We start from the raw sequence: 21,372 nt of genomic DNA on the forward strand, positions 1-21,372 counted from the left end.
TGCATTATAGGTGCTGAATCCCCAGCGATTACTTCTGAGTTTTGAAGGAATTTTTTCCAAATTCTAACGTAAATTTTTGTGGTAATGATTTTCCTACTCTTAAGTAGGGTGTTAATTAGGTCTGCGGAGAAACCCTTCTCTTCTAATAATGACCGTTCAAACTCCACGCTGTCAGATGAAGGCCAGCCACCTGAGGATGGAAGACTGGGCCCTGGGACAGGAGATCCGGGATGTCCGGCAGAACCCAAGGATCGGACACCGACATGGTCCTGAGGCATGAGAACCATGCTCTCCTGGGCCAAAATGGAGCGATGACTATAACCCTTGCTCTGTCTTTCCTGATTTTCCTCATCACCAGGGGTAGAAGAGATAGGGGAGGGAAGGCGTAGGCTAGTTTGAAGTCCCAGTTTATCAGGAAGGCATCTACCGCCAGAGGATTTTCTCTGGGATTCAGGGAGCAGAATTGTTTCAATTGCGTGTTGTCTCTGGTGGCGAATAGGTCTACCTCTGGATATCCCCACTTTTGAACAATCAGATTGAATATGGAGGTGTTTAAAGACCATTCCCCTTGCTTTAGCCGATTGCGGCTTAAAAAGTCTGCCGTGATGTTGTCTTTTCCTTTTATATGCAATGCTGTTAAAGATAGGAAGTATTGTTCCGCTAGATGGAACAACCGCTCTGCTACAAACATCAGGGGTCTGGAACGGGTCCCGCCTTGGTGATTGATGTATGCCACGGTGACCTGATTGTCGGAGAACACTCGCACGTGATGGCCCTGTAGGTACACAAGGAGCTTTTTAGCCGCCTGTTCTACTGCTGTCAATTCTTTTAGGTTAGATGACATTCCTAACTGATGATGTTGCCATTGGTCCTGGACTAAAATTTCATCCATATGAGCTCCCCAACCGTAAGGACTAGCATCCGTGGTGACTATGCGGGTTACGTTATACTCCCAGGGCACCCCTTTTGATAAGTTATCCTTGTCTAACCACCACTCTAGGGACTCCCTTGTGTTACGGGATAAGGTTAGCTGACCCTCCAAGTAACCTCCAAGGACTTTTTGATGTAATAAAACCTCGCTCTGTAGTTTCCTTGCATGAAACTGGGCCCACTGGACTGCCGGGATACAGGCCGAAAGAGAGCCTAGAAGGGACATGGCTTTTCTGAGGGACATGGTGGGGTTATTGGAGGCGTTCAGGATCTGATAATGGAGGCGAACAAGCTTGTCCGGAGGCAGACGGCATTCCTGTTTTTCAGAATCCAGGGTTAGGCCCAAAAATTGTTGGACTTTCATTGGCTGCAACCGGGACTTTTTGACGTTCAGCAACCATCCTAACCGTTCTAGGGCAGACATTGCCTTTTGTAGCTGTTGTAAACAATGGTTCGCCGTTTTACCTACAATAAGAAAATCGTCCAGGTAGGGGATCACCAGAATGTTCGATTCACGTAGATGGGCCATGACCTCCGCTATCACCTTAGTAAACACTCGGGGAGCGACTGCCACTCCAAAAGGGAGGGCCGCATATTGGAAATGTCGAATTGACCCATCCAACTGAACCGCCACTCTGAGGAACCGCTGATGGCCTGCATGGATGGGTATATGGTAGTATGCGTCTTTTAGATCTACCACCACCATGAAGCAGTTTTGGAACAGCAATTTTATTGCAGACTTAATCGTTTCCATTTTAAAGGGACGTATGACCAAAAACTTGTTGAGGGCCTTAAGGTTAATTATTGTCCTAAAGGAGCTGTCCGGTTTGCGGACCAGGAACAGAGGGGAGTAGAATCCCTTCTCCCATTCTTCCTCTGGAACCTCTATCAGGACTTTCTTAGCGCACAGGTTATGAACCTCGGCTTCCAGGGCAGCTTGTTCTGCAGCAGACGACCTGAGTGGGGTGATTTTAAATTGATCAAGGGGAACCCTAGAAAACTCTAGTCGTAGTCCCACGGCTATTATCCCCAATATCCAGCTGCTATTGGAGATCAGAGACCAGGATGGGTAGAAGGCAGCTAGTCTCCCTCCTACTGGGGCAACTAGTCATTGGGGCGACTTTTTCGTATCCCGAGCTGGACCTTCCTGGCGCCCTCCCCCAAACATGAATCCTGTACCTTTCCTTTTTTTGTCATCCCATCTGCCCTGATCTCTGGACGGCCTTCTCCGGAAAAACCCTTTCCTGGCAAAGGGACGTCTGTAAGAGGGGTTCGGGAGACTGGGAAATTTCTTTTTGTCATCTCCAGCTTTCTCCAACAATTCGTCCAAGACGGGGCCGAATAGGTACTCCCCCTCGCAGGGAATGGAACAGAGACGGGACCGGGCTTGAATATCTCCTGGCCAGCATTTTAACCAGAGCGCTCTTCGCGCTGCATTAGACAGACCTGCGGCTTTAGCCGCCATTCTTGCAGAGTCTGCAGAAGCATCGGCTAAAAACGCCGCGGCATTCTGAATGATGGGCAAATTTTTCCGAATAGATGATCTTGAAGCTCCATCTCTTAGTTCGGAATCTAGCTGATCTAGCCAGACCATCATAGATCTGGCTGTACAGGTGGCAGCTACCGCTGGTCTTAACGCGCCTGCTGACATCTCCCATGTCCCTTTAAGGAAAGAATCCGCTTTTTTATCTAACGGATCTTTCAGGGAGGCCATATCGTCAAACGGTATGGCGGATTTTTTAGATGCTTTGGCTACTGCTGCATCTAGTTTCGGGGCTTTATCCCATCTGTTTACTACCGGGTTATCAAAGGGGTATCTCCGCTTAAAGGCTGGTGGCATGGAGCCCCTTTTCTCCGGTCTCTTCCATTCTCTATCAATTAGGCTCTGAACCTTTTCGTTCAATGGAAAAGCTTTACGTTTTTTTGGGTCCAACCCCCCGAACATTATGTCCTGTGCTGAGAGTTCCCGTTTTTTTTCCGCTACCCCCATGGTGGACCGTATAGCTTTCACTAATCTGTCCATCTGGTCTAAGGGGAAGCAGAACCGGCTAGAGTCTTCATCCGAAAAAGACGACGAGGAGGCCGAGGAGTCCGAGGAATTGTCCCCCTTCCCAGGGGCGACTGAGGCCTCCGAGCCTGAACCACTAGCCTCTCTTCTCCTAGAAGGTTCTCTTTGAGGTAAAGCTTTCATTTCTGCCCTGATCATGTCTCTCAGGTTTGAAGTGAAGTCAGGTGTCTCTTCCGCTACCTGCATAAACGGGGGAGAGTATAAGGGCCTGACAATCTACCCCTGGACTCCCTGTCCTTAATAACTCCTACCGTCTGCCGTATGCATGGCTGGCATAACTTTTTAGGGTGGCCATCTGGTAGGGGGGAACTACAGAGGGCACATTCCCTGTGTTTCTGTTTTCCCGTAACCTTCTTCCCCTGAAAAAGAACATAAGGGAACACTGCATCAGGGTACATTCACGGATATCTCTTACCCATGCAGATGAGGCAGGTACCGGATCACGGAGGGAGGCAGGGGGGTCCTTTCTGGAGGAACTTTCGCGGCTCTGGTCGCTAGTTCGTCTCTGTTTCTTCTGCTGGCTACTCGTATTGGCCTGTTTCTGCGGGCGCTCCTGCGCCTCGTCCTGCTGGACTAAGGGGGCTTCCGACGTATCCATTGCTGGGGCCTTCAGAAGCACCCCAGCGGCGTCCCCATCTGCCTTATATGGCCTCCTGTCCGGGTCAGCAGGCAACCTGCCATAGCACCACCCACCAGGCTTTGCGTTCCCTCCCCCATGCTCCGGCCCCCCTTGCCTTCGCCGGGTCGCCGCGCGACCCCCGGACCGGCATGCACCCGCGGCGCGCGCCGGAGGTCGGCCGGCACCCGACTTCCGGTATCGGCGCTATCGCTCCGCCCCTTCCGCCGCGTCACTTCCGCCGCTCACAGAGCCCTGCGGGAGCGCGCGCGAAGGAGCCGCGCAGCCCTGCCCAGAGTGCCAGCCCCCCCCGCGTCCGCCGCCATGAGCCCGGCCAGGGGACAGCACCGACCGGAAGGACCGGGCCTGGGGAAGCGCACCGGGGCATACATACCAGGTGCTGGCTTTGGAGACAGCATCCACCGGACCCCTGCTCCACCTGCTTCGTCCACTGCCGTGGTGACCTACCCGGCCCCACCGTGGCGCTTCCAGGGACCCTGCACTGACCGAGGTAGGAGACCCCCTCGCTACCTGGGTCGGTCAGCCGGCCTGGGTATTCAATGAAGATTCCATGACGGACGATCTGTAGAGAGTCCTGTCCTCTAGGAACAGGAAACCAACTGATGCGTGGGAGAGGTGCCACCCTTTTTGTATCTGTAGGTTTCCTGTTCCTAAAGGGCGGATCCCCTCTCTCAGGTGGTGCTGTCATGGACGACCGAATAAAATATGTTTTCCACATCTGCTTGCTGACAAAGAATGTGAAAATAAAACCTCCTGGTTCTTTCCCTCGCCAATGAATTGTAAAACTGGAAAATTCCCATAAACTGTATGCCTCGCGCATTCTACACATGCAGATTTAAATTGAAAAATACATGAGTATAATACAGTATTAGAAACTGTCAAATGAGAATCTCGCTGCTGTGAGTTCCACTATTATGTTAGAAGGGAAAACAAATTTTAAGAAAACATTCAGAATTGACATTTTCAACAAGCTGTACAAGAATATTCCTTCACTACAAGGCCTGTAAAGTTACACTTGGAATGGAACGTAAAACACAACAATAATAAAAAGGAAAAAAAAATAGAGGAACATCCTAGCAACACATCTGTTGCAGGAAACATCCCACTAGTAGGATGTGGCGTCTGCTGTGTGTTTATTCCATTACACAGGCATGTTGGCAAGCCTCAGGAGCACCGAGCCAGCGTAACTCTATATAGGAGAATTCCACCTTCATTTGGAGTAGAAGCTGAATAAGGACACCGTAAGGCTATGTGCCCACGTAGCGTTTTTTAAACGCTCAGGTTCTCCTTCCAAGAAAACGCGCGTTTTTGCCGCGATTTTTTGAGCAAAAAAACACGCGTTTTTGATGCGTTTTTTTCCCGCGCGTCTTTTGGACTATAGGAAATAGCCAAAAACGCGGACCTAAGCGGAAATTAATAAACATGCTGCGTTTTTTACCGCTAAGCGTTTCCTTAGCGGTAAATAACGCATCCATTGGCACAAAAAGGCCAAAACGCATTTAAATGAATGGCATGCTTCTTTTAAGCGTTTTTGATGCGGTTTGACCCCGAAAAACGCATCAAAAACGCTTAAAAAAAACGCTATGTGGGCACACAGCCTAAGGGTCTCAGAGATCAGGACTGCTACAAAGATTTGGGTGGGTGCAGTTTTTAGAGAGATAAGGGGTTGCTCAGGACTAAGGTGGGGGTCTGACACCCCTGCCGTTGAGTTGTTGCCTGGTCATGCATATGATTTCGAGAGTAAAGTAATACTTTCAGACCCCATGTTCTCTGTTGGGTCCACAAGAAAGCAAAATCATTCCACTGCTTTTAGAGAGGTCATTTATATACAGTATATGTAAACCCAGCTTCAGCCTTTCCTACTCTAGGGCAAATAAATGTAGCTAGAAGCAGCTATCTTTATAGTAGAGATCCTTTGCAGGGCGTCACAAGGGTTTACTGCAATACAATGTGATGTAACGACTGCAGGTTTAGATCATTTATTTTTTTTAAAAAATGCCAAAAAAAACCTCTGAATATACATATGAAAAAAAAAATCAAAGTACCACAAAACGCCAAAGATAACTAGAGCTCACCTCAAAAAATAAGCTCTGGGATAGCTCTGCTCACAAATGGATACACAAGAACACACAAACCAATTGTCATTTACTTTTTAGAAGTAAAACAAAACACAAATACAAAACTTGGTATTGCCATAATCATACTTAAGATAAAGTAGTATGGCCAGCAACGTATTTTCGCTTGATGCAGTGGCCGTGATCCAACAATAACTACCATCAAAGAACCTCAGCACAGACATAGACTAATCCAAGGGATTGTGCCTCAGCACTGAGACTCTACTTGCAGGCACCTGTCTGGTTCTCTGCCAGAGACGTCCTTAATTAACAACCTCGGCATAGGTCGAAACGTCAGACAATATCCATTTTTCTGGTTGACGGATCCAATAAACGTGACACAACTTAACCAGAATGGTATTTCGCCACAGAATAATGAATAAAATGTCTATTTTACCACACAGTGAATACCATAATAACTGAACACAACACAATGACTGAATAGCTGTTTTTTAAAACAATACAAGACTTTGAGCAAAAAGCTAATTCTCATATATCATCCGAAAATTTAAACACAGTTTTGCAGTGCCAAATTGCACATTTTGATGCAATTCTATATTATATCTAAGACAACCAAAGCCAGTGAATAAAAATCAAGATATTTATTGTGCTCTGGATGTTTTCTTCACGAGATTGATGCTTTCTTGCCACGACCTACACGTGGCACTATGCGCTGGCTTGTGGAGAGTGCCATATCCGCATTGTGGCGACTGTCCCAAATTCTAGACCACTTACGCACCTTCTGCTTTAGGAGGTGGTTCTTCTTTGTGTTTTTGATCTGCTCCTTTTGCATCTCATCTTCATAAACTAAAATATAATCAATCCGCCTTTGATCATCATTGAAGAATAACGATTCTGAGTTTTGATTGAACTCAACCTGGGAAACGTAAAAAGAAAATCAAATATAAAACAGTTAGCAAGTCAAGTCCAGCAAATAGAGCCAGAAGATAAAAGTACGAGGATATTCTTTATTTCTGTGACTAAATATTCAACATTATGCTGGAAGGACGCACTATTTTCCACAGGAGACGCTGCTACCCCCTATGAAAGTCACACTAATGAAAAAAACAGGAACTTGGGAGAGTGATCACTTCCTGACCTTTTCACAGTAAAAATAAGCTTAGTATTATTCATATTCTACTGGAAGAAATGTAAAAACCTTCGGATAGTAATATTATGTATCTGCCAATTAAGAATTTCTGCATAATGTAACAACGTGTGTTTTAGATTAGACCAAAGCTCTTGCTCCCTCTGATAGTATAATGCCACGTGGTGAAACAGTAATCACACAGAATAATACAGTTGAAAAGTTACTACCAGTTACTAATAACTTCTGAAAAGTCACAAGTTAAAATAAAAGACGGTCTGGGCTCAAAAATCCCTAAAATTTGTTAGTGAGGAGCAGCTAGGGCGCTCATCAGAATGTAAGCACTTTACGGTATAGCGGCGCTCTAGAGGAAATCCAGAAATGCCAAGCACTCTAATGACCTTGAACGTCCTTGTAGCTAACTGTGGGACTCACCAAGCCAATACCACAATGAAAGAACACTTCACATGTCACCATTACATATCATGCGATTTCCGTCAGTGGAGTTAGGCTTGTACAATGCCGGGCGACTGCACTTTGAGTAGAGCAAAGGCTGCCATAGATGTTGTCTTGCAATTGTAATGCTGTTCGGGAAAGTGGCAGACCGTAAAGCGCTTGTAAAGTAGCAAACATCCTTCATGTCCTTTGCTCTGTATCCATTTCCTCAGAAAGTAATGTAAACAATGTTATTCAAAGGGAATTGGAGGGCAGCATAATATAGAGACAGAGACCTTGATTACAGTGATGTGTGACTTACTGACTGGGCTTCCTGCTGTAGCTTTCATAAAATTACCGTTTTATCAGCCGGAGACTATCACTTAAGGACTTATAAACCTGCTGCCATGTAGTCTTCCATATTCATATGACTCTGCCCCTATCACTGACTGACAGCTTTCTGTCTATGCACAGTGTAAACAGAAAGCGAAGATGATGGCAGGCGCTGGACCTGGACCTGCGACACCCATCGGATCGGACAGCACCGGAAAGCACCCCCCCCCCCGGGAGGGTACAATAAACATAATAAAACTTATTTTTCTTATCTTGCATGTCGGGCCGGGAGCTTATCTACAGCATTATAGAATGCTGTAGATAAACCCTGAAAGGCAGTGGCCATATCTTATAGCGGCCAAAACAGCTGACAGGTCCCCCTTTACTCAACCCATTATAAGTAACAAGAATGCTTAATCTCCTTTTTTTGTCCCACTCAAATAAAAAAAAAACTTGACTAAAAAGCGATCAAAATGGTGCATGTACCCCAAAATGTTATCAATAAAAACTACAACTCGTTAGGCAAAATAATAAACCCTACCAAAGCTCAGTTAACAAGAAACCTTATGGGTTTCAAAGAATATACAGTTATATATAGTGTATAATATATATATATATATATATATATATATATATATATATATATATATCTCATGTGCTCCAGATGGCTGTCATTAGAAATCTATATCAATAGAAGACTAAAAAAAAAATATTGCTCTTGGAAAGAAAGAATGAATAAAATATCAAAAATATGCTTGTGGTGGACAAAAATAAAAACTAGACAAGACAGGCATCATCCAGACCCTCTCTGCTATTCTGCACCATTGTGTGTGCCCCGCTGGGCTCTTCACTATCTCTTTTGGGTGTAGCAATGATATTGCACTGAAGCCAGACGAGTGACCTCTTTTCTGGGTCGGACTTAACATCACTGTCTTCAGCTGATCAGTGGACGTAGCAATGCCAGAATAGGAAGAGAGGAGACTGGCAGGAGATGTCCGGTTGGTAAGTTTAATTTTTTTTTTATTAACACCCTGCCATTTACTATTTTTTAATATATTAGCATTAATAGAATGGGTTAAAAATGATCCTAAATTATTTTATAAATCTTTTTATTTTTGGGATTTCTTTCCCTGGAAGATTCTGTGTTGCATAATTGTGCATCAGTCTTTGTTGCCCTAAAGGAACTAATCACAATGGAACTTTGAGAATCTTCTATAGTATAAAATCAAATTTTGTAATTATACTGGCAAGATGCACAAAATAATTGTTGACACAGCATTAAATTAGGTTGAATTCATTAATAATGGAGTTGCGCACCCCAGTCATAATGAACAGGCTTGTTGGAGTATGATACAACTCACTAAGAGGCGCACACCAATTAATGAATTAGGCACATCTCTTAACTGGAGCGCACCTCCGGCAGACATGTTAAACCACAGTACTGGAGAATATTTGTGGATTAAAGGGGTTGTCCGGGCTTTTCACATAATCTCAGTACATATCTGGGCTGCAGAATTATGACAATAAGTAATTTACTTTCTGTCACTAGTTTGCACGGTTTTCTAGATATTCTTAACAGAACGTCCAAGGGGGGGGGTGTTATGGCATTGAAATGAGAACTAGTCGTAACCTCCTACTCTACTCCAAACATGCCCTCTATAGCAACAACCCCACCCTCCATAGCTACAGGCCCTCCCCGTCCACATGAAGAAGCCCTCATCACACAGTAACGAATTCTTCCCCTCCAGCAGCCTCAGTGCAGAGAGCAGAGAGCTGCTCCTCCCCCAGACACACACTGAACAGTGTTCTATGGAAAGTGAAACTAGTGAGGAAGGAAAATCATCCTGTATTCTAATCTGCACAGGGGATGGCATTCACAGATGTAATCTGTTGTGTGACAAAGCCTCTGCTGTGTGAATGAGACATCTCTGTGTCACTGATGTCTTCACACAGCAGCAGATTTGGTGCAGTGTATGTGTGAGCACTGTGTCTCTAATGACACAAATACTGATGGGAGCAGTCTGTCCAATCAGCAGCTGTAACAGTGTGAAGTGTTGGGGGGTGTATGTATGTATTGTGCTGCTTTCACAAATACAGGATCACTGCTGTGTTCTTTCCAATGCTGGAATGATGATAAAGATGAGTGCTGATGCAGTTTACTGCCAGCCAATGAGTGGGCAGTGTGTGTTGCTGGTCACTGGAGCATGCTGGGAGTTTGGTGGAGCTTCACACATACACTGCACCAAATCTGCTGCTGTGTGAAGACATCAGTGACACAGAGCTGTCTCATTCACACAACAGAGGCTTTGTCACACAACAGATTACATCAGTGACTGCCATCCCCTGTGCAATACAGGACAATTTTCCCTCCTCCTCACTGGTTTCACTTTCCATAGATATAGATAACTGTGTGTGTCTGGGGGAGGAGCAGCTCTCTGCACTGAGGCTGCTCGAGGGGGAGGATTTGTAATTGTGTGAGGAGGGATAGGCTTCTTCATGTGGATGGGGAGGGCCTGTAGCTATGGAGGGTGGGGTTGTTGCTATAGAGGGCATGTTTGGAGTAGAGTAGGAGGTTACGACTAGTTCTCATTTCAATGCCATAACACACCCCCCTTAGACGTTCTGTTCAGAATATCTAGATAACCGTGCAAACTAGTGACAGAAAGTAAATTACTTATTGTCATAATTCTGCAGCCCAGATATGTACTGAGATTATGTGAAAAGTCTGGACAAACCCTTTAAGTTACGACCCAAAGGTTAAGTGCACACGCTGCGGATTGGTCTGCGGATTTTTACCTGTGGAACCGTAGGTAAAACCGCAGGTAAAATGACCTGCGGTTTTACCTTCAGATTGGCCTGCGGTTTTGCCCTGCGGTTTATCCCCTCTACAATGGAGGAGATGGTAAACCGCAGCAGAATCCGCAGAAAAGAAGTGACATGTCATTTCTTTCTGCGGATTCAAAACCGCAGCTTTTCCGCAGTTAAAAATCCGCAGCATGTGCACAGCAGAACGTAAATCTCATAGGATAACATGCTACTGTACACTGTCTGCAGAACTGCTGCAGTTCTGCTGCGGCCAAAACTGCAGCGGATCCGCAGCAAAAACTGCAGCGTGTGCACATAGCCTTAAGTGGCTTCTGTAGCCACGCTCCGCTCCACACATTGGCGTAGCTGGCTGGGACTAGAGTAAAAACGCCAAAAGTCACAATATTTTTGTTCAACTTCCAAGTTGTAAAAAATATTTCAACTTATTAAGGTATTTTATGCCAGAATTCGGGTGTTAGCACCTTAATAAATTGGCCCTTTAATGTTTACATTATGCATGGTTTAGGTTCTATGGCTGTTGTATGCAAAAGAGGTTGTGGTAATTTAGCGACAGAAATAAAGGAAGTATAAGCATGTCTTGTGTGGCCTCCCACACAGTAGATGATATTCTAATGCTTTTCTCGAATATATATCATTAGCAAATCAAATGATCTTCTTCACCATTACAGGGACACAGTTTTTACTTTCACTTTAGCACAATGAGAGCAACATCCTGTAAGATTCTCTCATTCTCTAGAAGGTCACAAACGCGTGGGGAGGGAGAGAAACTGATTGTATACAGCAACTGACTTGTTGCAAACTTTAAACTTTAAACGACACTTTTTATGGATATCTTTGAGAAATGGCTTTCTTCTTGCCACTCTTCCATAAGGGCCAGATTTGTGCAGTGTACAACTGATTGTTGTCCTATGGACAGACTGTCCCACCTCTGCTGTAGATCTCTGCAGTTCATCCATAGTGATCATGGGCCTCTTGGCTGCATCTCTGATCAGTCTTCTCCTTATTTGAGATGAAAGTTTAGAGGGATGGCCGGGTCTTGGTAGATTTGCAGTGGTATGATCCTCCTTCCATTTCAATATGATCGCTTGCACAGTGCTCCTTGGGATGTTTAAAGTTTTGGAAATCATTTTGTATCCAAATCCGGCTTTAAACTTCTCCACAACAGTATCACGGACCTGCCTGTTGTGTTTCTTGGTCTTCATGATGCTCTCTGTGCTTCAAACAGAACCCTGAGACTATCACAGAGCAGGTGCATTTATTCGGACACTTGATTACACACAGGTGGATTATATTTATCATCATTAGTCATTTAGGACAACATTGGAACATTCAGAGATCCACAATGAACTTCTGGAGTGAGTTTGCTGCACTGAAAGTAAAGGGGCCGAATAATATTGCACCCCCCACTTTTCAGTTTTTGAGTTTCCACAAAAATTTTAAATTACCAATAAATTTCATTCAACTTCACAACTGCGTTCCACTTGTTGTTGATTCTTCTCCAAAAATTTACATTTGGTATCCTTATGTTTGAAGCATGATATGTGGGAAAAGGGTGAAAAGTTCCAGGGGGCCGAATACTTTCGTAAGGCACTGTGTGTGTGTATGTGTATATATATATATATATATATATATATATATATATATATATATATATATAATGTGTGTTTTGAAGAATATTTCATTTTAAAAGGATGTGTAAATGACAGAGAAGTGCTCTAAGGAAAGGCTGATGTTAAAATCGCATTGCAGTCTGATAGCAATCGCACTGCATTCTGATGTAAATCAGATGATAGGTGATAGGTGTGAAAAAGCTGATTGTACTCTCACAAAAAACAAATGACACTTGCATTACATTGGTCTGACTCTCCTGCATCAAGATCAAACCTTTTTTTAATCGCTAGTGTGTCTCTGCCCTTAGACTATGTACATACGTTACATTTTTCAGCATTTTTTAATGCAAATTTTCACCTGCGTTTCACAGTACCAGCAAAGTATATAAGATTTTAGAATATCATGCATACAATTTTTTTTTTTCTCCTATTTTGTCAAAGATCTGCATTTTTGCAAAATGTAGCATGTCACTTCTGTCAGCATTTTTTACCCATCGAAAGCAATGGGTAGTTAAAAAAAAAAGCTGGTGCTGATCGCTGGTGAAGCTGCCTGTTTGTCAGCTCACCAGTGATCATGTAGTGATGCACCAGCGATCCTGACAAGGTCTTATCATTGTTGGGATCGCTGGTGCATCTTTATGTGTGACGGGGCCTTAACTCTTTTTTCTTTCAGGTTACATCGGGGGCTTATCTACAGCATTACAGAATGCTGTAGATAAGCCCCTGATGTCGGTGCCGGCAGCTCATATTCGAAAAAAGGGGTGACAGATTCTTGGTGTTTCCAGTCCCCTTAGTCAAAGGGGTGTGGCCCTACAAGATCTGGCTCTGTGAGCACTGATTCTACATTATAAGAATGTACAGGGGGAAAATTGAATATGGTAATGCTCAGTTATCAAGTATTTTTTTTACAATTTAAGAAGGAATAACAAATGCCACTGATGCAGAGTTTCATGAAGAGATGCTCCATAACTAATAAGGTAGTGGCAAATACAAGCATTTACTAAACAAAGACAAGCCAGAAGTTGTTACAGGTCCTCTTTAAAGTAAGTTTCCAACATATAATAATACCTTTTTTTCTTTTTACTTTATTAAAATTTTTAATAAGTACAACTGAACAAAATCAGTCTCCTTTCCCCTCCATCAGCAGGTAAAACAGTGCCTTTACACTTTCCTTGATGAATGAGTGGATGTGAACATTGCTATACACTTTCATCACCGGCATACAGTACTAATATAGAAACAGGAGAAAAAATGAGCATTACTGGTTGCACAATGTAGTCCTAATCCCGTCTTCATGTTAAACAGATGAAAGTCCACGTAACCTTCATGCTTGTGTTCCTTCAAGCCTTACTGAAAATATTGATGGCTAAAAAAAATGCAGGAGTCAATTTAAACCTGCCTTCAGTGTTCAAGATTTCTTGTTTTCCTTATGTAGGAATATTCTGAATCCAGAATAGCAACAGAAAAATTGCTGAGCTATCACATATGTTTTCATGATAGATTGAAACCAGATGTTTAAAATGCAAGCTCAAAGAGGTATTACCATCAACTAATATGATACTGATGACTTCTATCTATGTTATCAAAATCAGATTGTTGAGGGTCCAACACATAGCCCCTCAGCTGATCAGCTATTACTCCCAGGGTAGCGGATGGATGGAAACAGTCTACGGAGTGAAACACCACTGCTGTCACACCATTAAGCAGATGCTCCTGGGTATTGCAGCCCAGCGCCTATTCCTCTCTACACACTATCTACATCCCACTGGTGGTCCGGCTGGTAACAGCTGTTCTTTGGTTCGGAGTGGACATCCCACACCCCCAATCTGTCATTGATGACCTATCAAAAAGATACACCATCCTTATGAGTGAAAAATCCTTTTAAGCATGTATGCCATATCCATAGAAGCAAATCCAACCTCAGAGACTAGTATAAAAAGCCTTAAATAAGTGAAACTGTAGGCTATAACAAAAAGAGGATGTCTCATCTCATTAAATTAAGACATTTTGCAAAGTGCTTGTAAAAACAAGCAATCTTGCAATTTACCTCTTAATGAAGTTCCTCTCTGTGCTTAATAGAGGGATTTTTATTTCCATAGTTTAGAGCTCATTGTTAAGGTTAGCTCATTGTAAGGCTGTGTGCCCACGTTGCGTTTTTTTAAGCATTTTTCGGGGTCAAACCGCTTCAAAAACGCTTAAAATAAGCATCCCATAAATTTTAATGCATTTTGGCATTTTTGTGCCAATTGATGCGTTTTTTTCCGCATAGGAAACGCTTAGCGGCTAAAAACACAGCATGCTCATTATTTTCCGCTTCAGTCCGCGTTATTGGCTGTCTCCTGAGTCCAGAAGACACGCGGAAAAAAACGCGCGTTTTCTGGGAAGAAGTCCGGTTTTATATCAGTTTTAAGATGCTAACGTGGGTACATAGCCTTCAGGTTACTGGCCACTTTAGTGGAGCTAGTCAGATCGCTGGATCCAGCCAGCTTTAGGTTTCCTGCGCTCCTCTGATGCTGCAGAGGTAAAGTTACCGCTGCAAGCAGGATTGAAGAGCGCACAGTGCATACTGATGGCTCAGCTATGCCACTGGCCCAGATATCAATCAACAGGAGCAGAAGCAGGAAGCCAGATCGCAGATGAGAGGTGCACTACTGAAGATCGAAAATGAGTCAACAACCCCTATAAACAGGCAGGTTCTGGAGTTACACGACATAGACTAATGATTAATAATACAGTCCATTGTTTTGGAGGCCAGAACAGGAAGCCCACCCACACGGATTCACAGGGGGCTCATAGACTCTTTACATTTCTGTAGTGTGTAGGGATTCATAAAGCATCTCTGTTGCAAGTCAGAACCGGTGTCCTGGTCCTGGACTACCGCTAAAACCAAGTGTGCGGTGATCACTGCTCCACTGTTTGAGGCTTTCTAGATGTCAGACATCCCTAATACCTCAGCCTACACCTTACTAATGTTTAATTACATTATCATTAGAGAAGTAGTGTATTGTGCAGAGTCTGTGTTACTCTCAAATGAATGAATTTACCATTTCTGCAGTATGAAGTCTGGGTGCATTATCTTGCATGGTTCCATAGGTTGGTAATATCATTTGCTCCATTTCGTCAGTAACTAAAATAAAAGTAAAAAAAAAGTTTGTTAAACAAAAAAATACATATTATCAAAATACACTGATTCACTTGGTAGGTGTTTCACTCATTCCTGGAATGCTTCACAATCATAGCATGTTCCTACCATGTTGGAACACTTCTATAAAAGGGAACCTGTCGCTCTGTACATGAAGACTGATCTTTAGACAGCAGGGTATAGAGAAGAAGCTGTGCAGACTGATATATAGGTTTGTGGGAAAGGAATTCATGTAACTTGGTTTTTCTTCATTGAAATCCCATGAGTTTGTGTGCATATGAGCCAAGTGGGCGAAGCTGCTAGTGATTGACAGCCATCTCTGAATTCAGTCATACAGGGAAGACTGTCAATCACTAGCAGCTCTGCCCTCCGGACTCGTATGTATACAAACACCAGGAAATTCAATGAATAAAATGCAAGTTTTACTGAACCTTTCCCCACAAAAATGTATGTCCATGTGATCAGCTTCTCCTACTCTATAACATGCTGCCGACTGGTCAGACATCATTTTCAGCATAAGTGGTTCCCTTTAATCCTTTTTCAGCAAGCTGGATGTCTGATGAAGCTTACGTCACACACAAAAGTATACCAAACTGACTCTTCTACATCAATTAAAGGGAATCTGTCACCCCATTTTTCAACTATCAGCTGCCAGCACCGCCATCAGGGGCTTATCTACAGCATTCTGTAATGCTGTAGATAAGCCCCCGATGTAACCTGAAAGATAAAAAAAACGAGATAAATTATACTGACCCAGGAGCAGTCCGGGTCCGATGGGTGTCGCGGTCCGGCGCCTCCCATCTTGTAGCGGTGACTTCCTCTTCTTTGCTTCCCGTTGCGGCTCCGGCGCAGGCGTACTTTACCTGCCCTCTGACCTGGTCCGGCACCTGCGCACTGCAGTACTCTGCTCTGCCCTCAACAGGACAGAGCAGAGTGCGCCTGCGCCGGAGCCACAACGGGAAGCAAAGAAGAGGACGTCACCGTTAGAAGATGGGAGACGTCGGACCGCTACACCCATTGGACCAAGACCAGACCGCCCCTGGGTGAATATAATATAACTCATTTTTCTTATCTTTCAGGTTACATCGGGGACTTATCTACAGCATTACAGAATGCTGTAGATAAGCACCTGATGGTGGTGCCGGCAGCCGATAGTCAAAAAATGGGGTGACAGTTTCCCTTTAAGAGATTCTGCTGCAGGCCAGGTGCACATACATAGGTATACAATCATCCATTGGATGGGTATACAATCACTAGAGAGGATATACCATCACATCTTGCAGTGCAACGTTCAATTTAGGAAAGCATGTGCCGATGACCATTTATGCAGACACAGAATGTCAAGGGGTCAGATTCATGAAGGGGTTTTTGCTGGAATTCTATTGTAAAACTCATTCAAATATTAATATTTTTGTACAACACTAAAGTAGAGCAAAAATTTTGCAATGTTCACGCTAATTCCAGACATCTCTTCCAAAGTGGGCAGAGCTTGGGTGGGACAGTTCAAGGCAAAGCCCGTCCAAAAAAATTCATGAAAAGTTGTGGTGTACCTTATGCCAGAAATGATACTCTAGCCCAGGGTCCTAGGTTCCTTCTTCTCTATACTCATACACGTTAGATTACTCTAAACTCCTTCATAAGCATGAATCTGTTGCTCATCTGTGTGCGCATGTCTACTGAATGGTGACAGAACAGTTCTGGCAGCATTTTATGTTCCCAGTGAACAAAGCATCATCCAAGTTAAAATGTACATATAGCAATTGCCTACTCCTATCCCAGTTATGTAAAAATAAGTCTTCACTGAACACAAATTTTACATGGGAATTAATAATTTTGCAAATTAACGAGCAGTCCTGAAAGAGAAAGAAGCAGATTTCTCTGATAAAGATATATTAGAAAGTTTCTTATTTTCAAGTGTACCATTGATTTATGAAAATTAAAACGATTATTACTCTTTAATTTCTGGAAAACAAAAGGATCGGAGAGTCTAACATCTGAGGTTTTGTTTGGATCATTCAACATTTTTTTCAGGAGCGGAGTCGACAGGCACCTTTACACATTAGGCTGTCAGCTCATGTTAGTCTAATGTGTATGGGGGCCTTTAGGAGAAGTTCTCAATCTAAAATCGGTGGTCCAACACTCTGCACCACCACATCTGATGTTTGCAGCGGATTCACTTCAATGCAAGCTGAAATTACTAATCTCATGAGTGGCAACTGCATAAAGTAAGGAGCTGCATTGGCTCTAAACCCTGTGTACTTCTTTGCAGTTGACATGGTGGCCGTAAGTATACAGAGAACAGAGCAGGAACAGCCGAACTTCCACACATTGTGTAGTGGCCGCTCTCGAGTGCTGCAGCTCAGCTCCTATTAAAGTAAATCGGCAGCAAGAAGCTAATCTGTTATTGATCAATATCAAAAGTCCTAGAAAACTCTTAAGCCCCCGTCACACATCGCGACGCACCAGCGATCTCGACAACAATATGACCTGGTCAGGATCGCTGGTGTGTCGCTACATGATCGCTGGTGAGCTGCGAAACAGGCAGATCTCACCAGCGATCAGGACAGCGACGACGCAGGTAACAAGCGCGCGCGCGTCGCTTAGTTACCCGCTGTGTACCTTGGATACCAGATCCCAGAGTCTGCTTACAGCGCTGGGAGCTCGCTGATCGATGATCTCCCGCTGCCACACGCAGCGATGCATGCTGGCCAGCCGGAGACCAATGATCAAAAAATGGCCCAGGACATTCCTGCATGATCAGCGATACCTGGCGGGGGGGCCGGCCGCTGATAGGTGTCACACACAGTGAGATCGCTGGAGAGATCGCTGTTGCGTCACAAAAGTTGTGACTCAGCAGCGATCTCACTGTGTGTGATGGGGGCTTAAATCTGCAAGGCAACTTTTGCTAACAGGTTTGTAAGGATATGTCAGTAGTTTCTATTCTTTTTTAAACTACAGGTATCAATCTTAAAGGAATCTGTCACCCCATTTTTCGCCTATCAGCTTCCAGCACCGACATCAGGGGCTTATCTACAACATTCTGTAATGCTGTAGATAAGCCCCCGATGTAACCTGAAAGAGAAGAAAAAAAGAATTAGATTATACTCAACCTGGGTTTTCGGTCCGGTCCGATGGGTGTCGCCGTCCCGTCTGGTGTCTCCCATCTTCTAACTGTGACGTCCTCTTCTTTGCTGCCTGTTGTGGCTCCTGCGCAGGTGCACTGCTCTGCCCTGTTGACGGCAGAGTAGAGTCCTGCAGTGCGCAGGTGCCGGGAGAGGTCCGGCGCCTGCGCACTGCAGTATTCTGCTCTGCCCTCAACAGCGCAGAGCAGTGCGCCTGCACAGGAGCCACAACAGGCAGCAAAGAAGAGGATGACATCATATGAAGAAGGGAGGCGCCGGACCGCAACACCCATCAGACCAAGACCAGACCGCCCCCGGTGATTATAATATAACTCATTTTTCTTATCTTTCAGGTTACATCGGGGGCTTATCTACAGCATTACAGAATGTTGTAGATAAGCCCCTGATGTCGGTGCCGGCAGCTGATAGGCGAAAAATAGGATGACAGAGTCCCTTTAAATGTAAGATCTTTTCAGACAAAAGGATCCTTAGGTGCCACTTATTCTGTTATCTGACTTATAACAACATACCTTATTATGATTCGAGTCAAACAATTAAAATATTTTCACTTAAAGTACAATACCAAAATGGTACAGAGAAATATAACAAGCGACATACTGTACATAAAGTTGCAAAATCAATATAAAGGTACGTTCACACAGACGCTTATACAGCAGCACTCTGGCGACTTTAGTCACAATTATGATGTGCACACTACAAGTATTAAGAAACATTTGTTTGTGTTTTATCCAGTGGATAAAGACGCCGATACGGCGTTGAAAAAGGTTATGAATAACAAATCTTTTTATCATCATAAATTGTTGAAGAACTGACTTACGCCAGCAGTGCAACCCACATAACATGTTTTACCCAACTGGATACAATACTTAGAAATTGCTGCCTTCCTCCATTCTCAGTATCTTTCTGCTCCTCTCCTCTACCACATGAACGCGGTCTATAGCAACAGAATGGTAAAATGTAGGCTCCGTGTTGCACTAGCTTGTCTGACCATTATTTATTATCTTCATTTGCTCCTTTTTAGTTTTTCCGCCTTATTCTCAATACGTTTTGGGCCACTTTTTACGTTAAGTTGCCTTAATTTGTTCATTTTTATTTTCCCTCAACAACTTTGATCATTCAGATGTTTTAAAAAGATTCATGAACCACGACTCTGGAGTAAGTTTCTGGAGGGTTTTCAATTTGGTGAATTTGAGACTTTTGGATCTAAAAAGTCACAAAAACTGTTGAAAGACAAACATAAAGGGCACTTTTTGCTTTTGGGCCAAATTCATGAACAAAAGTTCATGTGCAAAAACATAATGGAAGCTAGCAATAGCAATACAGAGAAAGTAATTCCATATAGAGAATTAATACTTACACATTACATGGTTTTTCATGAACCAGAATGGAGTATTCCTGTAGTACAGTGCCTAGATTCCTATGAGGTATATAACAATATGCAGGGTGCTCACATTATATCCTTTCTTCTATTGCAGCCACGTATAGTTACACCCTCAAGTGGAAATGCAAACATTTGTCATTCCATCTGTATAACTAAATATACTCCATTATGTGAACTGGAGAAGAACATGCCCTACCATCTCCTGGAGGATACTCCTAATGCAATTTTTGCCCTTCTAATTGACGTTTATAAGGTTAGATTTTGTACCAGACATCAAGCAGCTCATACAATTACATCAAAATAGGAAACATCATTATCGTAAATTTACCGTAGCTGTCTTGTACGCTCTTTTCAAATTAATCTACCCAATGTATTTATACATTTACGCCCTCTAATTAGAAATGTTTTAAAGGGTTTTTCCCAAGAACAAAGTACTGTACATTTTAATATATCTTGAAAGAATAGTAAGTTCTACTATTGGATGTGTAAAAATTGTTCCTGTGTGTCATCCGTGTGTCCGTTTTTACCAACACTGTGTCATCCGTGTGTTCATTTTTACCATCACGGTGTCATCTGTGTGTCTGTTTTTTCCATCAATGTGTCATCCATATGCTCGCTTTTACCAACACTGTCATCCGTGTGTTCATTTTACCATCACTTGTTCATCTGTGTGTCCCTTTTTACCATCCATGTGTCATCTGTGTGTTCGTTTTTACCATCACTGTGTCATCTGTGTGTCTGTTTTTACCATCACTGTCATCCGTATGTCCGTTTTCACCATCACTGTGTCATCCGTGTGTCCGTTTTCACCATCACTGTGTCATCCGTGTGTCCGTTTTTACCATCACTGTCATCCGTGTGTTCGTTTTTACCATCACTGTGTCATCCGTGTGTCCGTTTTTACCAACACTGTGTCATCCGTATGTCCGTTTTTACCATCAGTCATCCGTGTGTCCGTTTTTACCATCACTGTGTCATCCGTGTGTCCCTTTTTACCATCACGGTGTCATCCGTGTGTCCCTTTTTACCATCAGTGTCATCCGTGTGTCCATTTTTACCATCAGTCATCCGTGTGTCCGTTTTTACCATCACTGTGTCATCCGTGTGTCCGTTTTTACCATCACTGTGTCATCCGTGTGTCCCTTTTTACCATCACTGTGTCATCCGTGTGTCCCTTTTTACCATCACTGTGTCATCCGTGTGTCCCTTTTTACCATCACTGTGTCATCCGTGTGTCCCTTTTTACCATCACTGTGTCATCCGTGTGTCCGTTTTTACCATCAATCATCCGTGTGTCCGTTTTTACCATCACTGTGTCATCCGTGTGTCCGTTTTCACCATCACTGTGTCATCCGTGTGTCCCTTTTTACCATCACTGTGTCATCCGTGTGTCTGTTTTTACCATCACTGTGTCAGCCGTGTGTCCGTTTTTACCATCACTGTCATCCGTGTGTCCGTTTTTACCATCACTGTCATCCGTGTGTCCGTTTTCACCATCACTGTGTCATCCGTGTGTCCGTTTTTACCATCACTGTGTCATCCGTGTGTCCGTTTTTACCATCACTGTGTCATCCGTGTGTCCCTTTTTACCATCACTGTGTCATCCGTGTGTCCCTTTTTACCATCAGTGTGTCATCCGTGTGTCCGTTTTTACCATCAATCATCC

General features: G+C 43.7%; 1 protein-coding gene across 2 annotated transcripts in view; it reads right to left on the reverse strand.

The window, feature by feature from the left end:
• ANO6 (anoctamin 6) overlaps nucleotides 1-21,372 on the reverse strand; it is a 217,143-nt gene that overhangs the window by 146,704 nt on the left and 49,067 nt on the right. For both annotated transcript variants that reach the window (XM_073554250.1, XM_073554251.1), the window contains exons 2-3: nucleotides 15,085-15,167; nucleotides 6,489-6,626 (exon numbers count right to left, since the gene is read on the reverse strand). In XM_073554250.1, coding sequence (XP_073410351.1) covers nucleotides 6,489-6,626; nucleotides 15,085-15,167 — 221 coding nt within the window. The remainder of the gene's footprint in view (nucleotides 1-6,488; nucleotides 6,627-15,084; nucleotides 15,168-21,372) is intronic.

This window comes from Dendrobates tinctorius, unplaced genomic scaffold, assembly GCF_039654945.1.
Source record: "Dendrobates tinctorius isolate UK_male_01 unplaced genomic scaffold, ASM3965494v1 ptg000209l, whole genome shotgun sequence".
Taxonomy (NCBI): domain Eukaryota; kingdom Metazoa; phylum Chordata; class Amphibia; order Anura; family Dendrobatidae; genus Dendrobates; species Dendrobates tinctorius.